General features: G+C 42.9%; 1 protein-coding gene across 1 annotated transcript in view; it reads left to right on the forward strand.

The window, feature by feature from the left end:
- Positions 1 to 19,130, forward strand: part of ANO9 (anoctamin 9) — a 64,598-nt gene that overhangs the window by 31,273 nt on the left and 14,195 nt on the right. The window contains exons 12-19 of the mRNA XM_033928620.1: positions 1,543 to 1,647; positions 5,632 to 5,796; positions 8,738 to 8,774; positions 11,963 to 12,074; positions 13,308 to 13,365; positions 13,484 to 13,581; positions 15,169 to 15,329; positions 16,420 to 16,572. Of these exons, the coding sequence (XP_033784511.1) occupies positions 1,543 to 1,647; positions 5,632 to 5,796; positions 8,738 to 8,774; positions 11,963 to 12,074; positions 13,308 to 13,365; positions 13,484 to 13,581; positions 15,169 to 15,329; positions 16,420 to 16,572 (889 nt within the window). The remainder of the gene's footprint in view (positions 1 to 1,542; positions 1,648 to 5,631; positions 5,797 to 8,737; positions 8,775 to 11,962; positions 12,075 to 13,307; positions 13,366 to 13,483; positions 13,582 to 15,168; positions 15,330 to 16,419; positions 16,573 to 19,130) is intronic.

A 19,130-nucleotide genomic window follows, 5' to 3' on the forward strand; every position in this document is an offset into this window, starting at 1 on the left:
TCGCAGCAGATATGTGGAAGACTCTCTCTTTTACATTGTATAAAGAATATAGGCACCTGTGTGCTGAATTTTTTTAGGAGCCCATATTTGGATGTCAATAATTGAATCTGGACCTAAGTGCATATGAATGATCTAAATTAAAGTCCGGTCTGTGTCCCATTTGCGGTGATTCGATGTAGGATGGGCTGGGGTGAGGATGAGGATGTAGATATCCTGCATACATGGTTGCAGTGGCTTATTGTGCACCCAGGGAGTGGCACCTGACATCACCACCTGCAGGGGAGCCTCTTATAAATGCATTGTCCCCTGCTCCCTCCATAATCTCCCCGTATCTCTTGTAGTTGCTGGCAGTGAGCAGAGTCTCCTACCCCATGCTCATGAAAGCTGAGCCTGACCTCTGATGTCACTTCCTGGTCTCATAAACAGGAAGTGACATCAGATGGAGGGCTGGCATAAGTAGTGGGGGAGTTCCTGCTCACTGCCGATAACTACAAGAGATACAGGGAGAATGCATTTTTTAACACACATTGGGGGGGGGGAGAATTGAGGAGAGATGCCAGCGCCCCTGCCAAGTCAGCACCTGGGGTGCTCTGACTTCACCCATCTTTACTATGCCACTGCATGGTTGACTTTTAGGTGGAGTGCGGTTGACTTATACAATAGTATTCCATAAAGGCGCAAATTTCTCCACGGACCCTCAGATCAGCTGACCAGAACTTATTGACTGTTCCCCCAATTAAGGAATTTTATTACACTAAAAGCCCTAATTTCTCTGTTAGAGCTCCAGCCCTATGGAATGTCATGCCATCTTAACTCCGCCAAGAAAATTCACGTGCTAAATTCAAGACTAAACTAAAAATTTTCTTATTCCAAGACGCATACCATAGCGTTTAACATTTCCTCTCTCTAACAGCACAGCAGTATATAAAACAAACCGCTTCTAAGAAGCGACCCCCCCCCCTTCCACATGTTGTTTCTCCTCCCCCCTCTTCCCTTTATTTATTTTTAATGATGTAATTACAAACTTTCCTTCCCCCTTCTCCCACAAACTCGTGTACGTAATTGTATATGTCTATTTAATGTTCAACCTTTTTTTTCTTCTTCTTTTTTTCCTTTACCCCCTTTATTAAATTTATTTAAATATTTTTAGCTATGTAAACCGGCCAGATACATGTTGATGGTCGATATATTAAAATGTAAATAAACGTGGAAACTTTCCTTTTATAGAATATATGCCAATCAAGTGTCCTATAGATGACTATATAGAGGCACACAGTTATAGAATAACTGCCCTGCTTGCCTTCATATGCTCATCTTATCTCTATATTTCTGTCTACTTTTATGTTCTTCAAATTGCTAATCCTAGTACTGCGTTATAGCTTTCCACCTGGGATATTACCTCAGTATTCACCTGAGTCTGGCATGCATTGCACATCTGCCTTTGTAAGTTAGCATCATATGTCTTAGCATCTCTACCATTGCATTTATGCATTCAGCGGTCTTAATCTGCTTCTTTTTGCCCCGGAATGCAATTTTCTACAGGAGGAGTTGGCTCTGGAGCTAATAAATGACCCAGACTGCACGCCACAGAAATATGAGCACTCATACTTACACAGTACCCTTGTTCTCCTGGGCGTCGCCTCTATGGTATGCATCTAGCACATTTTCGTTTGTGTGCATGCTTGCAAAGTATTTGAGTTGGAAGTACAAACCTTATGTAGTGTAGAAGGGTGTTGAAAGTTCTCAGCCCAACCAAGAAGAGAATGATGGTCAATGATCTGAAACCATGTCAAAACAGAGAATTTTGTTTCTGCAAATTGGCACTTAAGGAAATAAAATAACACTCTTTTCAGCTACAGTGGCAAAATAACGCTCAGAATTTAGGAAGTTGCTCGGTTGGGCTGAGAATTTTTCATATGTGTATTCACTAAGGGACAGATTCTGTAATTGGGAGCCTAAAAAGCTAGGTGCCTGTTTCATGGCAATCGCAGGCACCCATTACCGAATCGTGCCTAACTAAAACTTTGCCCTCTATTAGGCACCTAAAATGTAGGCCGGGGTTTTAAAAGCCTACAGTTCATAAGGGGTGAACGTTTTCTTAGGGTTATCCTATTTATTTGGAAGGAATGGATAAGATGTGTCTGTTGTACTATGTTTGCTTTCTACTATAACCCGCTTAGGAGATAGGCAGGGAAGAAATGTTTAAAATAAAATAATACATTAAAGGCACCTACTTTAGAAAATCACGCCTAATGGCATCTAAGTCCTCCGTCCTGAAACATGCCTGCTTTGGAGTTCGGCACCATTAGACTTCAATTTTCAAAGATCTTAATTGAAACCAATATACTACGTAGGTTAGATCCCTAAGATGACTATTTGGCACCTATCATTAGGCACCTTTTATAGAATTTTCCTCTAAGGGATTTCTCCCATTTGGTGGATAATTTTTTAAGGTGCCTTTTCAGGGATTGTATGTTGCCCTTTATGAAGTAACCTCAAAACTCTATCATTTTTTTTGCATGTCAAGTTCTGAGGTGAAAAACCTTTGCTCTGCGCCAATATACTTCCTAAGTTCTTTTTTTTTTTTTTCATATATAAATTTTTATTGAAAAGTTTTCAATATATTGTACAATAATAGCAAAACCGCAAGAAACAAGTAATATCAGATACAAGTACAATACAGGTAATACAGTAGTAGAAGCAATAAAACCACAACCCAAAATCAAAAACAAAACCATTCACCCTCATCTAGTCTTCTCCATCCCTTCCCCACCTCTAGCCCATGTTCCCCATCCCAAAGTACCCCACAGTCCCCCCTCCCCCCCTCCTCGTTCACTTAGCAGACAACAGAGCAACCAATACTAGGAGATCCCTTAGAGTGTGTCCAGCAGGTCTTCCAACTTACTCCAAGTGTGGAAGTAAATGATATAGGTGTGGCGCCTCCTGGCCATGGCTATCTCCATCCTCCCCAAAGATAACAAGCGGTTAACCCATGTAGTATGAGAGGGGGCCTCTGTATTTTTCCAATGGTTGGCAATGAAGCATTTAGCCGCCGCCAACCCCCAACGAATAAACTTAGTTTGCCAGGTACGCTCCCTAGTATTATACAATCCTAGAAGGCACTTCCTAAGTTCTTATGGTTATTGTTTCTCCCTGGCTTGAATGTTCTGCAACAGGGGCTTATTTATTGATTTGTGTTCCATCTTTTGGAAGAAATTCATCCAAGGCGGTGTACAGCAAGAATAAGTTGGACATATACAATAGAGAACTAAAACAGTAAAAATATAACATTACACGGTATAGCACAATATCTATCTTACAATGTCAGCACAGTACACATTAAAACATCTTAATAGCATGGGGGGATAAGTGGAGGGAACAGTGGCGTATTAAGGGGGAGTCGAGGGGGGTGGTCCCCCCCCCCGGGTGCCATGTTTGTGGGGACGGTGGCATCCCTCCTCCCCTCGCTTGTGCCCCCTTCAGTGTGTTCCTCATGACCGTGTCAGCTCTCCCGCAGATGTCACTTCCAGGTGATGCGCTTAGGAAGTGGCGTCAGAAGGAGAGACGCCGGGGTCACGAGGAGCTTGTTGAAGTTGTTACTCGTGGCGGTGAACAACTAGAGGTATGGGGGGACGGGAAGGAATTGAGGAAGGAGCGGGGGGTGGAGATGAGGGCAGGAGACGGTGTCTCCGCCCTGGGTGACTCTCACTTTTGCTACGCCACTGGGAGGGAACATATAGACAGTTTGGGGCATTTAGTGCTCTGGATCAGGGTAGAAATCGGTTAGCACACCTTAGTAGGCCCCCAATTTTCTAATCCTATTCATGATTTTAATTCCCTCCTCCTATTGTGTTTCCCTCTAATATACTTTTGCTATAAAATTGTATTTCCGCCCCTTTCCCTATTGTTTCAAAGATTATTGTTTGTCTGTTTAGTCCTGGTTTGTCTAACAATTTGATACATATATGTTTAATATTGTAGATACGTCCGTCTTTCTGTAATTTTTAAATTTTGTTCAACACTTTGTACTGTTGGATAAGCGTTTAATCAAATATTTTAAATAAAGATAAAGATTGACATACAATGGGCGCCTAACTGTACCGGTCTATCTTTTTTTTAGGTGCCAATTACAGTATCTGGCCCTTTGATTAGAATTCTGTTTTGATTTGGATGCATTTACACTGAGGTCCTCCAGTATATTTAATTGATGCTACTTAAAAAAAAAAAAAAAGATTTAACCAACCAGAAATGTCTCCTGGCTGGTAAACTTGCTTATTCAGGGCTATTCGCTGATATTCAAACTGCTAAACTCAAAGCTGGTATTTTGTGGGTGGCCCATGGCACTTATGTGGTTAAGTGCCGATATTCAGCACTTAACCACTTAAGTTTAGCAGTCAATTCGGACTGCGTCAAAGTCAGTCCTATCTTTATGGGATGCCACTTAAGCGGTTAAGTGCTGACTATCGACCCCATCGGTAATAAAAGTTTTTATGTGCCGTCATGACAAATAGCTTAATAAAACTTACAAAAAGGCTACAAGAAACAGCTGTTCGATTTTCTGAGAACCGGACTAGAAGTGCAAAGAAAATAACTTAGGGGAATTTCATCAATGTGGACTACTATTTTACCGCAAATTGGGTTATTATAGCACAGGGTCTCTTTGATTCATTAGTTTACTTCAGTATTTTCACTGTATATATATATATATATATATATATATATATATATATATATATATATATATATATATATATATATGCTGGGAATTATTAAAAAGGGATGGTTAACAAGACTAAGAATGTCAGAATGCCCCTGTATCGCTCCATGGTGCGACCTCATCTGGAGTATTGCGTTTAATTCTGGTCTCCTTATCTCAAGAAAGATATAGCGGCGCTAGAAAAGGTTCAAAGAAGAACGACCAAGATGGTAAAGGGGATGGAACTCCTCTCGTATGAGGAAAGACTAAAACGCTTAGGGCTCTTCAGCTTGGAAAAGAGACGGCTGAGGGGAGATAGGATTGAAGTCTACAAAGTTCTGAGTTGAACGGGTACAAGTGGATCGATTTTTCACTCCGTCAAAAATTACAAAGACTAGGAGACACTTGATGAAGTTACAGGGAAATACTTTTAAAACCAATAGGAGGAAATTTTTTTTCACTCAGAGAATAGTTAAGCTCTGGAATGCATTTCCAGAGCGGATAGCGTAGCTGGTTTTAAGAAAGGTTTGGACAAGTTCCTGGAGGAAAAGTCTATAGTCTGTTATTGAGAAAGACATGGGGGAAGCCACTGCTTGCCCTGTATCAGTAGGTACTAGTGACCTGGATTAGCTAGGTACTAGTGACCTGGATTAGCCACCGTGAGAACGGGCTACTGGCTTGATGGACCATTGTTCTGACCCAGTAAGGCTATTATGTTCTTATGTATATACAGTAGTTCTCAGATATATGCTCTAACTATTTAAAAGTGCTAAATTCATACTAGCTGTGAACAGGATTTCCTTTGTCCATCACTGCCCATCCCAACAGTTAATTCTATGCTACAAGGACTTAGTGTACCATTAGCTACATCCGACATTGTCACTGTGAGCAGTGAGGTAATTTGCATACATGTCTTTTGATGTGTCTCCACACAGATTGCGATTCTTATTGGCATTGCCCAATCCATTGTGATCTACCGTGTGGTGATGACGGTGTTCTTCTTGAAGTCTGACTCCGAATTCTTCCGTGAACGAGCCAACACGGTGGCGGTCCTGACTGGAGCTGTAGTACATTACTTAACCATTGTCATCATGACCAAGGTATGGAATGATTATAACAGTTATTATTCCCATAACCTCACTGACCCAAGAGACAGAACAACTCATCTCATCTGTCCCAATAATAAGATTGTGAACACCTCCTTGAAACTAAATGGAGCAGACTACCCAATTAATCCCACAAGCAAAATCCTTGGCGTCACCCTGGACCGAAGCCTGACGTTTGAAGATCATCCTAATGCTCAAGTCAAAAAAAGCTTTCTCACCTTATGGAAACTTCGCACCATTAAACAATACTTCGATTTCTTCTCCTTTTGACTGCTGGTTCAATCCCTGATCTTAAGTATCTTAGACTATTGCAACATTATATACAGTCGTGCCTCGCATAACGGCCGCCTCGCACAGCGAACGCTGCGCACAACGAACTTCTTGTCTTGATCCGTACAACGGACTTCGTTTCACACAACGAAGTCGCCCGAGCTGCATCGCTTAACTGGCGCTACATATTTTAAACCTCCCCCCACCGCCACCGCATATTTTTAAACCTCCCCCCGCCGCCACCGCACATGTTTAAACCTCCCCCCGCCGCCACTGCATATGTTTAAACCTCCCCCCGCCGCCACCGCATATTTTTAAACCTCCCCCCCGCCGCCTGGCCCTGCACTGATCTCTGAATGGCTGCAGTCAGCTCTCGCGGGACTCACAAGAACTAACTGCAGCCATTCGGAGATCGGCATGGGCCCACACAGGCGTGCAGAGGAATTGCTCCTGATCTCTGCGCTTCTGGCCTGTACGCCACTGGCTGGGAAAGATGGGAGGAATTAAAAAAGGTACTGGGGAGTATGTGGGGGGTGATTATAATACACAGCAAGGATCAACAAAACCCCTGTCTCCCCTCCCCTTCACATATATCCCCTCTATATCATGCTAACAGCTCTAACAAGGTAAATTTATCTTTTTTTATGTCATCTTAGCATATTTTATGCTACAGAACAAATTATTTTTTTTTACATGTATTGTTATGGGAAAATGCGTTTCACATAACAAACTTTTCGCATAACAAACTTGCTCCTGGAACGAATTAAGTTCGTTGTGTGAGGCACCACTGTACTTAGGATCCCTCAAAAAACCCATCAAACGACTGAGTCATCCAAAATACTGCAGTCCGTCTCATTTATGGCCTCAAGAAATCAGACCATGTAAACCCATATTACAGAGAACTACGCTGGCTGCCTGTGGAAGCAAGGGTCTTTTTGAAGTTTGCTTGCCTTTGCTTTAAAACCATGACAGGCTCATCCCCAACCTATCTGTCCCACCAATTTGAATTCCCAGGCGCAACTAATACACGCAGTACCTACTTGTTCACTTTTCCATCCCTTAAGGGCTGCACCTACAAGAGATACCTCGACAGAACACTATCTTTCCAAGCAGCCAAATGGAATAAATGTTTAACCAACTTCATCTCAAGCGCACTCTCGTACCAAATTTTCAGAAAGTCAATAAAAACCTATCTCTTTGACAAATTTCTCTGACTCCACCTCAACCAATACACTTCCAGATAAACCTGACTAAACTAAACAAGCCAATATAAATTTGAAAGTTTGCTGTAATGTCGCTGTCTGTATACAGTCTCTTCCCTTGTAAACCGCTTAGAACTGTTTGTGGTATGGCGGTATATAAAAATAAAGTTATTATTATTATTGACATATTGAATCTTGTACAGTATTTTATTAAATCTTATATAGTCTTCAGGGCCAGTTCAAGAGGCTGTGGTGCCCTGGATCAGTTTTTGGCCCATCCTCCTCCCCACCACCATGCCCCTGACTTGCATATAGTCCACCATCTCTCCTTCCTCCGTCTTCTGACCTGTTCCGCTCTTCCTACCCCCATGGTCTGGCATGTCCTCCCCTAGTTCCTCTCTCCACCTCCCATGGACTGACATTAAGAACATAGGAACATAAGAATGGCTATACTGGGGCAGATCAATGATCCATTTAGCCCATTCTCCTGTTTCCAGCAGTGGCCAGTCCAGGTCACAGTACCTGGTGGAAACCCAAATAGTAGCAACATTCCGGACTCCCAACTAGTAGCAAGATTGCATGCTACCTGTTCTCTTGTCCAAGGGCACAGCAGCAAAGTTCCTGTACCATGATACCAACCCCAGGAACAAACCCTCATGATCTGCACCCGAGGTGTACCTTCCCCCTCTCCTTTGGTGCGCTATTGCTTAGAGTAAAGATGTATCTTATATGCCAGTTGGATTTGTTAGTACCTCGGCTCCAGATTCTTGTCTGCTCTTCCCCAGCAGTAGTAGAAGCCAGGATCCCTGCACCTGAATCTCCTGGAAAATGTCCAGCTGTTGTGCAGGCTCTGAGGCAGATCCCCCACTCTTGGCTCTTCAGGACCCTTGACTGGGCTACTCCAGAGACTGCAGCTTGAACTATGTCTCTCTTTTCTTTCGTTCCCTTTCATAGAGAGCGGTGCAGTGGTTAAAGCTACAGCCTCAGCACCCTGAGGATGTGGGTTCAAACTCACGCTGCTTCTTGTGACCCTGGGCAAGTCACTTATTCCCCCCCCTTGCCCCAGGTACATTAGATAGATTGTGAACCCACCAGGACAGACAGAGAAAAATGCTTGAGTACCTGAATAAATTCATGTAAACCGTTCTGAGCTCCCCTGGGAGAACGGTCTAGAAAATTGAATGAATAAATAGCTGGTAAGGGAATAATCAGGGGCTCTAAGCCAAACCCTGGTCCTATATGAGCCAAGATTTTTCTCCAAGGGCCATCTCTTCCCCCTCAGTGTCAGTTGGAATGGAAGGCACAGTTCCTGTTCTGGAAACAGCAGGGTTGGGAAAAGGTCAAAAACGCTTTCTTCTAGTAGAACAGTGAAAGGTATGGGACTGCTGGGTAGGCAGAACCTTAGCTGCGCCTATCCTTGCCTTTTTAAAAAAATTCTTATTTATTTTGCTTCTGTCTTGTAGATGAACAGGCTAGTGGCACTGTACCTCTCCACTTTAGGTGAGTATGGTCCACACTTCATACCTGCTTTTTCTTTTTTTTTTTTTTTAGTTCAATATTTTTTATTAAGCTTTATGAAAAGATACAGTCCAAATATACATTCAGATACATGTACGACACCGGGATCTCGAAACTAATAACACTTAGTGTAACACAGCAGTAACTACAATCAACTGTAATTAGGTTTGAAATCTTCTAAGAGATCCAAAGTACTTGGACTGCTTATAAGAAAACAGTAAAGAAAGAAGGAAGGAGAGAAAAGAGAAAGGAAAGAGAAGAAGAGAAAGAGAGAGAGAAAGAGAAAGAGAGAAAGACAGGAGTGTCTATGAAACAGAACTAACATAGGAGTCTAAGAATTTCCAAGGCGAGTTGCATAGTGTCATGTTCATGGATAGTCGAGCAATATTTTTCTTCTCATAAGCATATGATTCAAATTTATGATACATGCACAAAGATTTCCACCAAAAAGTATAATCCAATGATGAAGAGGATTTCCAATTCTTTAATATATGCATATATTTGATGAAAAAGGGGTACATTTTCAGCAAGGTATCTAATGGTTAAGTTATACACACACTGAAAAGCTCATCTAGAAGAAGGCAATTTTCAAGCACAAATACACTGAGTTAGAAAATTGCCTACCTTCACACACACTGCTGGAATATCTGCGTTTTCATTCAGACAAATTTCTACATATTATGAAAGCAGATGCTTATGTTCAAAATGCACCTCCTCACATATGACTGGCTTATATACTCATATGTATTCAGTGGGTGGTATATTAAATATGAATAAAATATAAATGTTTACGGGGCTGATATTCAGAAGTTAAACATTCATCAGTAGTCAGTGAACTTATAGTAACTTCTCTATCCACATATTTTGAATATTATGGGCTGGGTTCAGTAAATAGCATCCAAAGACTAGGGGATACTCAATGAGGTTACATAGAAATACCTTTTTAAAACAAATAGCAGGAAATATTTTTCACTCGATGAATAGCTAAACTCTGGAACTGTGAGAATGGTGATTAGCATAGCAGGATTTAAAAACGATTTGCCTGGATGAAAAGTCTATAGTTTGCTATTAAGACAGACATGGAGGAAGCCACTGCATACTCTGGGATTGATAGCATGGAATGTTGCCACTAGTTGGAATTCCAGAATCTTTAGGATTCTGCACGGAATTTTGATATTCTTTGGGATTTCAGAATGTTGCTACTATTTGGGTTTCTGCTAGGTACTCGTGACTTGGATTGACCACTTTGAGTACTGGGCTAGATGGACCATTGCTCTGGCCCAGTATGGCTGTTCTTATGTAAAGTTAGGAGCTGGTAAATCCATGCTTAACTTAGGGTGGATTTATGCCTACTGAAGCCTGGTGCAAATGCTGGCACCTAATTTTCGGCTGTCGGGTACGCAAATGAAAGTATAATATAACTTTTAGCAACACCCCCCTGATCCACCCATACCTCTTCCATGGCCACACCCCTTTTGAGTTGTGGCCATGTGGATGTTATTGAATAGTGACTAGGGCAGATGTGCATGCAAATCAAAACTGATGTCAATTAAATCCAATTATTGATTGACGCCTCGTTCAGTAAATAATGTGCACACACATTCTAGATGCCCAAATTTAATAGACCTATATAGAATCCAGGGGTATATGGATAGTTTACCAAGACTGAGCAGAGACATTCTCAGGGTCAGGATTGGGAACAGGTTAGCATATATCTCCTTATTTTTTTAAAAAGAAATATATGCACTTATTGTGTTTCCCCGAAAATAAGACCTACCCCCAAAATAAGCCCTAGTTAGATTGACCCCCAAAACCCCTCCCCAATATCCCCGACACTCCCCGACTCCATCCCTGGATTTTCCAGCAGCAGCTTTCCACCCCCCCTCCTCGCCATGCAGCCAAATCCCGCTGACCCTCCCACACATCCCCCTGTACAGCATCGTTCCATCTCTTCCTCCCATGCCAACCCCTCTGACTGTCCCACCGCGAGACCGGCATACAATACCTCCCTCCAAACAGCGGCATCGGCAGCACTCTAAACAGGCTGCTTTGTAGTCTTCTCCCGCCAGGTCTTCTCCTCTGCTGCATCACTGATTATGTCATCAGCGCCGCAGCACAGGGAAGGCCCCAGTGGGAGAAGACCGCAAAGCAGCCTGTTTAGAGTATCTGGCGACACTGCTGTTTGGAGGGAGGTATGTCGGTCTCATGGTGGAAGGGTCGGTGGGGTTCTGCTGCGCGGGGGAGATGGGAGGGAGGGAGGGATAGAAAGATGCTGCAGAGGGAAGGCACAAGAGAATGGGTGAGAAGAGAGGAAAGATGCTGCACGTTTGGGGAAGAGAAAGGAAAGAGGAAGAATTGGGGTGGAGAAGAAGGGAAGGGAGAGATGATCATTGTACATGAAAAAAATAAGATATCCCCAAAAATAAGCTCTAGTGCATTTTTTTAACCCCAAATTAATATAAGATACTGTCTTATTTGGGGGGAAACGCGGTAAATTACCCTGAAAAACATGACTGTGCCAAAGAGCAGTTGTAAACTTAACTGCATATGAAAGGCCCCCAGGGAGTCTAAGATCTGTTAATAAGAGGGAACTTTCTAGTAAAGGAGGGTTCCTGGATAATGAGATAAAAGAATGTGAGTTTTTCTCTGCCCAATTGGGAGAAGACAATTGATAGAGTATTCCATAGACTTAGGATGTTATTGGCATGATATCTCTCAAAAAGAGAAAGTCTCTTTGTTCAAGTTATAGAAAAAGACTTAAAGACCAAAAAAAATGGGGAAGAAATTGCTAGATTATAAATAGTAAACAGCAATACTTGAATCATAGTTGAAATCTTACTTCTGAAACATCAATAACTTTTAGAAAGCAACCTGAGCAAAAGTCATTGTTTCAGGATGAATACAAATTATGGCGCAGTGAGAAAGGGATTTGTACACCATCTATACATACATACAGGTTCTTCAAGTATTTTTCCCTATCTGTCCTGGTGGGCTCATGGTCTATCTAATGTATCTGGGGGGTAGTGGAGGATGAAGTGACTTGCCCAGGGTCACATGGAGCAGAGCGGGGTTTGAACCCTCAACCTCAGGGTTCTAAGGCTGTAGCTCTAACCGCTATACCACCCTCTCCTCCAAAAAAAAAATCCCCTTTTCTTAATTCTCCTCTACAGAAAAGCCGAGAACCTTCACAGAACGCGAGAACAACTTCACTGTGAAAGTCTTCACCTTCCAGTTTTTTACCCACTTCTCATCTCTAATTTACGTGGCTTTTTTCTTGGGCAGGTACGTAGTGGCTGAATTGTTCTTAGGATGTTTCTCACTCCTTCAATGCAAAGTTCTAGCAGCCGCATGGATTCTCTGCAGGCTCTTGCCACTTTCAATTGGGCTAACGGAGAAAGGATCCACGGAGGCTGAATGTAAGCGCTAGAGGCTACAAGAGGTAGATTTGAAAATGCATCGGTGATATCTTTAGACAATTCCAGTGTCTGTTCGGTAAAAGCCATTGCAATCTGAAAAGAATTTTGCATTTCTTTCGTTTCCTTCACATATTTCTGAATGGTTTTCTTTTCTCTGGAGGCAGATTTTAGCAGCCTGGCTGTTCATCTCTCATGTCTACTCTATTCTCTTGTATCTTGATTGTCTCCTTTTGTTGCTTTGTCCTTACTTTCCATGTGACGTAAAGCAGTGGTTCCCAACCCTGTCCTGGAGGACAAGTCAGGTTTTTGGGATAGCCCTAATGTATTTGCATGAAAGAAATGTATTGAAGATGATAGGAATACTGATCTGCCCCATGAATATTCATTAGGGCTATCCCAAAAACCCGACAGGACAGGGCTGGGGACCGCTGACATGAAGGACCCGTTTCTATAAACGGCGCCTATCCATTCCCGCAGTTGTCAATCAACCGCTAGGCATCTTTTATAGAATCACGTCTAGTGGCACCTAGACAGACTTGAGCATCGCTAGGTGTCCTAGAGGTAGGCGCCAGGATATTAGGCCAAGTTTTCCTTGGCAGTGCCCGAGTCTACCATGCCGATTTTCTGCCCTAACCACACCTACTTTTCAAGTAGGCATTGTTGGGCATCGCAGGGCACCTCAACTTAGGCATTACTGATTGCTGCCCAGATATCTGTGCACAGTTCAAATTAACAATAAAAATAATTGTTTTTTATTGGGTTTTAAAGGTGCGATCAATTACCGTGCTATTTAACCCAATAAAAAACAATTAACCTTCCCCTTTTACAAAACCGCGCTAGTGTTTTTAGCGCTGGTCACAGCGGTAACAACTCCGATGCTGATAGAATTCCTATGAGCGCTGGAGGTGTTACCACTGTGGCTGGCACTAAAAACTGCGCTACAATTTTGTGAAAGGGGGTGGTAAGTTAGACATGGATTTAAGTTAGGAGATGCTAAGCTTCTCCGATTTAGGGGGCCTAGAGGCACCTAACTAGTCACCTCTTAAAGAATCAGGCCCAAAGAGTCTACATAATCTAATGCTGCTCCTTGCTTTGTCAGGATCAATGGACGTCCTGGTAACTACGTGAGGATAGCGGGTCAGTGGAGACTGGAGGAGGTGAGTCCATATAGGGAGACGACATCAAAGAGGTCCTTGGAACTCTAGCGAGGTTTTGCAATGGACAACTGGCCCTGAAAAGAGATTTTCCATAACTCTCGCTCTTCCTTCTTTCCAGTGCCACCCGAGCGGTTGCATCACAGACCTTTTCATCCAGATGGCCGTCATTATGGTTCTCAAGCAGACGCTGAGTAATTTTGTGGAGTTTCTCACTCCGTAAGTCCTTCAGACCTGCAATATCTTCCCTCCTGTTTGCAGGATTTTCTGGTATACAAAATATCATGCACAAAAATAAAGCTTCATAGAGCAGGGCAGAGCATCCCAGAGCCAGCTTGAATCTTGTAATTTTGATTCCAATGTGTTTTTTAAATTTGAAATGCTAACAAAAACAACCTAGGTCAATTATTTGTAGATCTTTCTTGTACATTTCATTATCAGGAACTCATTGCCGAAGAATGTGGTGAAATCAGTTAGCTTAGCAGTGTTTAAAAATGGTCTGGCTAATTTCCTAAAAAAAAGAAGTCCATAGGCCATTATTGAGATGGCTTGGGGAAATCAGCTACTTATGCCTAGGATTAAGCAGCGTAAAATCTGTTTTACTACTTGGGACCTGGGTTGGCCACTGTTGGAAACAGGTCTTAATGGACCTTCGGTCTGTCTCAGTATGGCAATTCTTATGTTCCTGTCCACAACTAGCGATTCACCCCTCATATAAACAGCCTTCATTTGTCTGAATTCAAGAAAGCTTTGGACATTTGATCTCTAAGGGAGAAGACGGGACAGCAGATGGCATGGATAGACAGACTAGACAGGCCTTATACTGCCCGATATTCAGACTGCGGGAGATAAGCGGCAAACTCGGAAATTGCTTTTAATGGAAGTAAAACCCGGATATCTCAATCCATCCTCCTTTTTCTGGAGCCATATGGGAACCCTATTCTAGGTTGAGCCAACCCTGCGCCCAGCAGTGGGAATTGAGTCCTGTTCCCCAGAATCTCAGTCTGCTGCACCAACCATTAGGCTATACCTCCATTTAAGATCGGTTTATCTTTATTTTGTGGTGGTTTTCTGTATGGAAGGTTGTCATCCACCGAGATCCACGATATGATGGATTAGCTGAGACTACAACTGATTCTCTTCTATCTTGATTGTCTCCTTTTGTTGCTTCCTCCTTACTTTCCGTGTGACATAAAGCAGTGGTTCCCAACCCTGTCCTGGAGGACCAGTCGGGTTTTCGGGATAGCCCTAATGTATATGCACGAAAGAGATGGCAGATACTGGAAATAAGTAAAGGAAAAGTAATTCTGGATGTTTGTCACTTGCTTTATTATCCACTTTTCTGTGGCCCTTGGAACTGGATGCCTCTAATTGCTGCAATTTACCATTATTGTTGTTGCTTGTTGTCTGTAGCCTGATGCTTGAAAACAATTACATTTCATGAGTTAAAAATTAGTTTTTGATTTAGGAATAGTGATTCTAGTAAATCTCTGAATCTTCACTTGGTAATTTAAAGAATCTGTGGTCAGCTATCAGTTAATATATTTCATAACACTTTTGCTGACCCGTTCTATAAATTTGGATTTACAACGCCCCCTGCTATTAGGGCTCCAGATTTCTCTAGCAAATCCCTAAAAACCTGGTCCACAGCATTTTCATCTGTTCTGGTCCTAGGTTCCCTGTCTGCGTAGACGCTCTACATGGTGTGGGGACTTTATCTGTGCAAATTAGACCATGAATGTATCAGGTCTTGGGCAGAAAGATTTGCATATCGATTCAATCAGGTCTCTCTCTCTCTTTGTAAAGATACGTGAAACATAAGTGTCGGACTTTCCGTGACAAACCGAAGAAGGACAGAGTTCACACATCCGAGGCAATTCTGGAGCAATGCAAAGAGGACTGGAAGCGTAATTATCGCTTGAACGAAGTCAACGTCTTTAGCCTCTTTGATGAGTTTCTGGAAATGGGTGAGTAAGATCTGAGCCTAGTGCCCCCACAGAGAGAGGAGAGGGGTTTGCACTCTCTCTCTTCGACTTTCCTTTTCTTTCCCTCTTTACTCCAACTTCATTAGGTGGGCCACTGGGCTCATGATCTCACCAATATTTTGCCCAGCAGATTGAGGTGGAGCTTGTTGCATGGTGGTGGGAGAGAGTGGGCCTCTGCCGCTGCTGGGTGTGTGGAGGGTGCATTGCTTGGCGACAGGAGAGAGTGGGTATTTCTCCTGCCGATCTTCAGTTTTGTTTTTTTAATTATTATTTTAATTTGCATGGGGGCGGGGGTGGGGTTGACCTGTCAAACCTTACTTTCCTGTCAGTGCCTGAACCAATCAGCGCTCAAGCACTGATCAGAAAGTAAGGCAATGACAGCTTAGACCTGTTGGTAAATTTTGGATGCAAATGTGGCACAGCGAGATTAGAGAATCGCTCAGAATGATCATTTTAATATTAATAATTTCATTGTACTACATTTGCATGGCAGTATCAGAGACTGCTAAAACTCAGAAAAGACCTCGGTAAGCCATTTTGATAATTCGCCGCTAAAATGCATGCACGCTAAATCGGCTGGAACGGTTTAGGCAGATTTTAGTTTTGAAAATCTGCCCCCGGGTTGTGCCAAAATTCAGTGCTAACGGGGTTTTGAAAAGCTCTCTTGAAATCGTGTCGGGCAGGAGGCAGGACTGGGGCAGGGCTAAGGCAGGATTGGGGGTACGACTGGGGCATAACGTGGCAGGCCTGAGGGCGGGTCTAGGGGTCCAGATTTTATTAAAGTAAAATCTGGTAACCCTAGCTATGAGGTATAGCAAGTTTTAATAAACATAGACATAAATATGGAATGCTGCTTAATATCTGAGCTGGACCTAATCTGGAATTGCTCCTGCCTGGTTAACCTCTTCTGAATATTGACCCCTCTGCCTTTCTTTTCTGTTGGGGATGTAATTGAAAATGATGGTTGAGAACTAAAGAGGCTGAACCATTTTCTGTGAGGGCATCACGCCATGCTACTGGAAGTTTGAGCGTGGCTCTAATGATCTGTGTTTTCGTTCTGAACTTCTCCTAGTGATCCAGTACAGTTTCACCACCATTTTTGTGGCTGCCTTCCCTCTGGCCCCCCTACTCGCCTTCATAAATAATGTCATTGAGATCCGTCTGGACGCCATCAAGATGGTGAGGCTGCAGAGACGCATGGTGCCCAGGAAAGCGAATGACATTGGTAAGATGACATCTGTAGTTTAGAAAATTGTTGAGAGCGCGTCTTTGTTCAAGCTTTTGGAGGTGTAACAAGCATGATTTTCTGAAAGAGGTATTACAGATTATTAGAAGCATTGCCATGATTTACGGTATGTTTTGTTTCATTTTCTATAAGTTTTCATTTATGTACATTGACATTGTAGAATAGTGTGGGTGCCTGGGCCAATTAGGGCCTTAGGCTCCTCCCCGGTGCATCCTGGGACGTACCGGGAAGGGGAAGGCCCACCATTATGAAGAGGCAGGCCTGTCAGCGGAAGGGAGTGCGCATCCCTCCGGCCGGTCTTCAAAAAAAAGTATGGGGATCGGAGGAGGGGCGGCCCATTAGATTACCTAGTTTGTGTGGTGGAGGCTGGGGGGGGGAGAGATTGCTGTCGGTGGGTACTGGGGTGGGGTCAGAGAGGGGGATGGCCAACTAGACCACCAGGCTTGTGTGGTGGGGGGCTGTGAGGGGGGAGGGGAAGTTTGCTGTCAGGGTGGGCCTTTTTTTTTTTTTGACAGGGAGGCAGGCAGGCAGGAGGTTGGAGCTGTGTTAGCGATTTTTCTTCTCATCACAGCTCCTTCTCCCCCTTTACCGGCAAATTTCTGCACACATAGTATACATACAATTTTTTTTTTACCGTGGTGTCGAAGCTTAGATAATCTGGCCCTCAGTGAAGGAGCGTTCATATGGGAACCCAGCCATGTACCACCCACTCCCTCACACATGGCAAGGGTGTGAACTAAAGCTGGTAAGCTCTTCCCCTACCTCACTGGATACTGGCTGGTTAGAGCAAAATGCTGGTGAGGGATGAATGACAGAGGTCAATACCACTCTATTCGGACCCCAGGAATCAAGTAAGAATTGGAGGGGCCATCTGAGGAGATGGGAGGAACCCCAGGGGGCATTTTGTCAAAACTTGTGGTTTGGCATGCTACCGAGTTATCTTATCCCTCATTTTACATTGAGTTACACTAACAAGAGCTCTCGAAGAATACACTTGTTTGCATATCCCTCAATAAAATTATGTCATTACAAAAGGTTCCTTGAAAGAACCTTTTCTTTTCAGGCGGCCAAACTGAATTTATGGCTGGCCAAAACTGTGTTAGAAGCCTCATCTTATCTCGATTTTAGAAAACAGATAAAAACTCAGTTATTCAACAGATTGGGTTCTTAATGTATTTTATTATTTTAACATTTTTTATTCCATTTTAAAATTGCTTGTATCTTTATGTATTGTATGTATTTCTCCCTATATTGTATGCATATAACTTGCCGAATCTCAAATGAATTGCATTGTTTGTATTATGCTTAATTGTTGTGAACCGCCTAGAACTTTCGGGTATGGCGGTATATAAAAATAAATTATTATTATTATAATCTGGTACTGCCCCCTCCATGTTCACCTGTAGCGAGAATCACCAACAGTCTGCTACAAGAACTATCTAATTAAATAAACTAGCTCTGTCTTTTGAGCCTAGAATAATGATGATACAATGCTATGATGCCTAATCCTCTTTTTCTTTATCTCCCTCCACCCCCCCGTTTGTTTTTTTTCCCCCTCAAGTGCTGCATTATCCACAGAAATGTGGACGTTTATTTGTTTTCTACTGGTAGAAAGTAGTGCTGCTTGATTTCCGGGTGGGGGAGGGGAAAGAAATAATGGGTCTAAAAACAGAGGAGAGGGAGAGAGATGGTAGACAATGGGATTTAGGGAGGGGAGGAATAAAAAGGGAGAGAAGTTGGGCACAAGGGATAGGGGAGGGGAATAGAGATACTGGATAGGAGGGTAGTTGGGAAGAGAAAGGGAGAGATGGTGGACCCTGGGATGGTAGGGAAGGAGGGAGAGATGCTGGATGAAAGAGTAGTTGAGAAAAGGAAAGATGGTGGATCTGAGGATGGTGAGGTCCATCGCTGCAGCTGCGGGGATGGAGATGAAAAAAAGGAAAGATGCCAGACCTCCTGGGGAGGGAAGAGAAATGGAAGAGGAGGACAGAGATGGAAGATGGATAGTTAGCACGGAGAAAGAAGGAGACCCTGGCAAGCGAGTTATTAGAAGACAACCAGAGCTTGGGACCAACATGTTTTGAAAAATGACCAGACAACAAAAGGTAGAAAAAATAATTTTATATTCTGTTTTGTGATTACAATATGGCAGATTTGAAACGTGTATCCTGCTAGAGCTAGTGTTATACCGTGAATGTGAGCTAGGATTTAAGAGAGAGGAAAAGTCTTTTTGTTTCTACCACAGCACCAGTGTGGATAGGAGAGGGAAAAGATAAAATAAACCCACCAGGATGTTTGAGAAAAAAGGAAAATAGACTCAAAATTTTTTTTCCTGAATTGGGCAGCACTACTAATCAGGTTCAGGGTGACGTATAATTCTAGGGCCTTCACTCTTCCTCCTACTTTACTGAACAAAATGGTAAAGAAATGAAAAGAGAAAAAGCCATGAAGGGCTGGGCTAAACTAGATTTGCAGGTTGTTGGAGTATGCTTTTTGGAAGCAATTTTATAACTGGGCACCCCCTTTTCGGTTGCCCT

This window comes from Geotrypetes seraphini, chromosome 19 (assembly GCF_902459505.1).
Source record: "Geotrypetes seraphini chromosome 19, aGeoSer1.1, whole genome shotgun sequence".
Taxonomy (NCBI): Eukaryota; Metazoa; Chordata; class Amphibia; order Gymnophiona; family Dermophiidae; genus Geotrypetes; species Geotrypetes seraphini.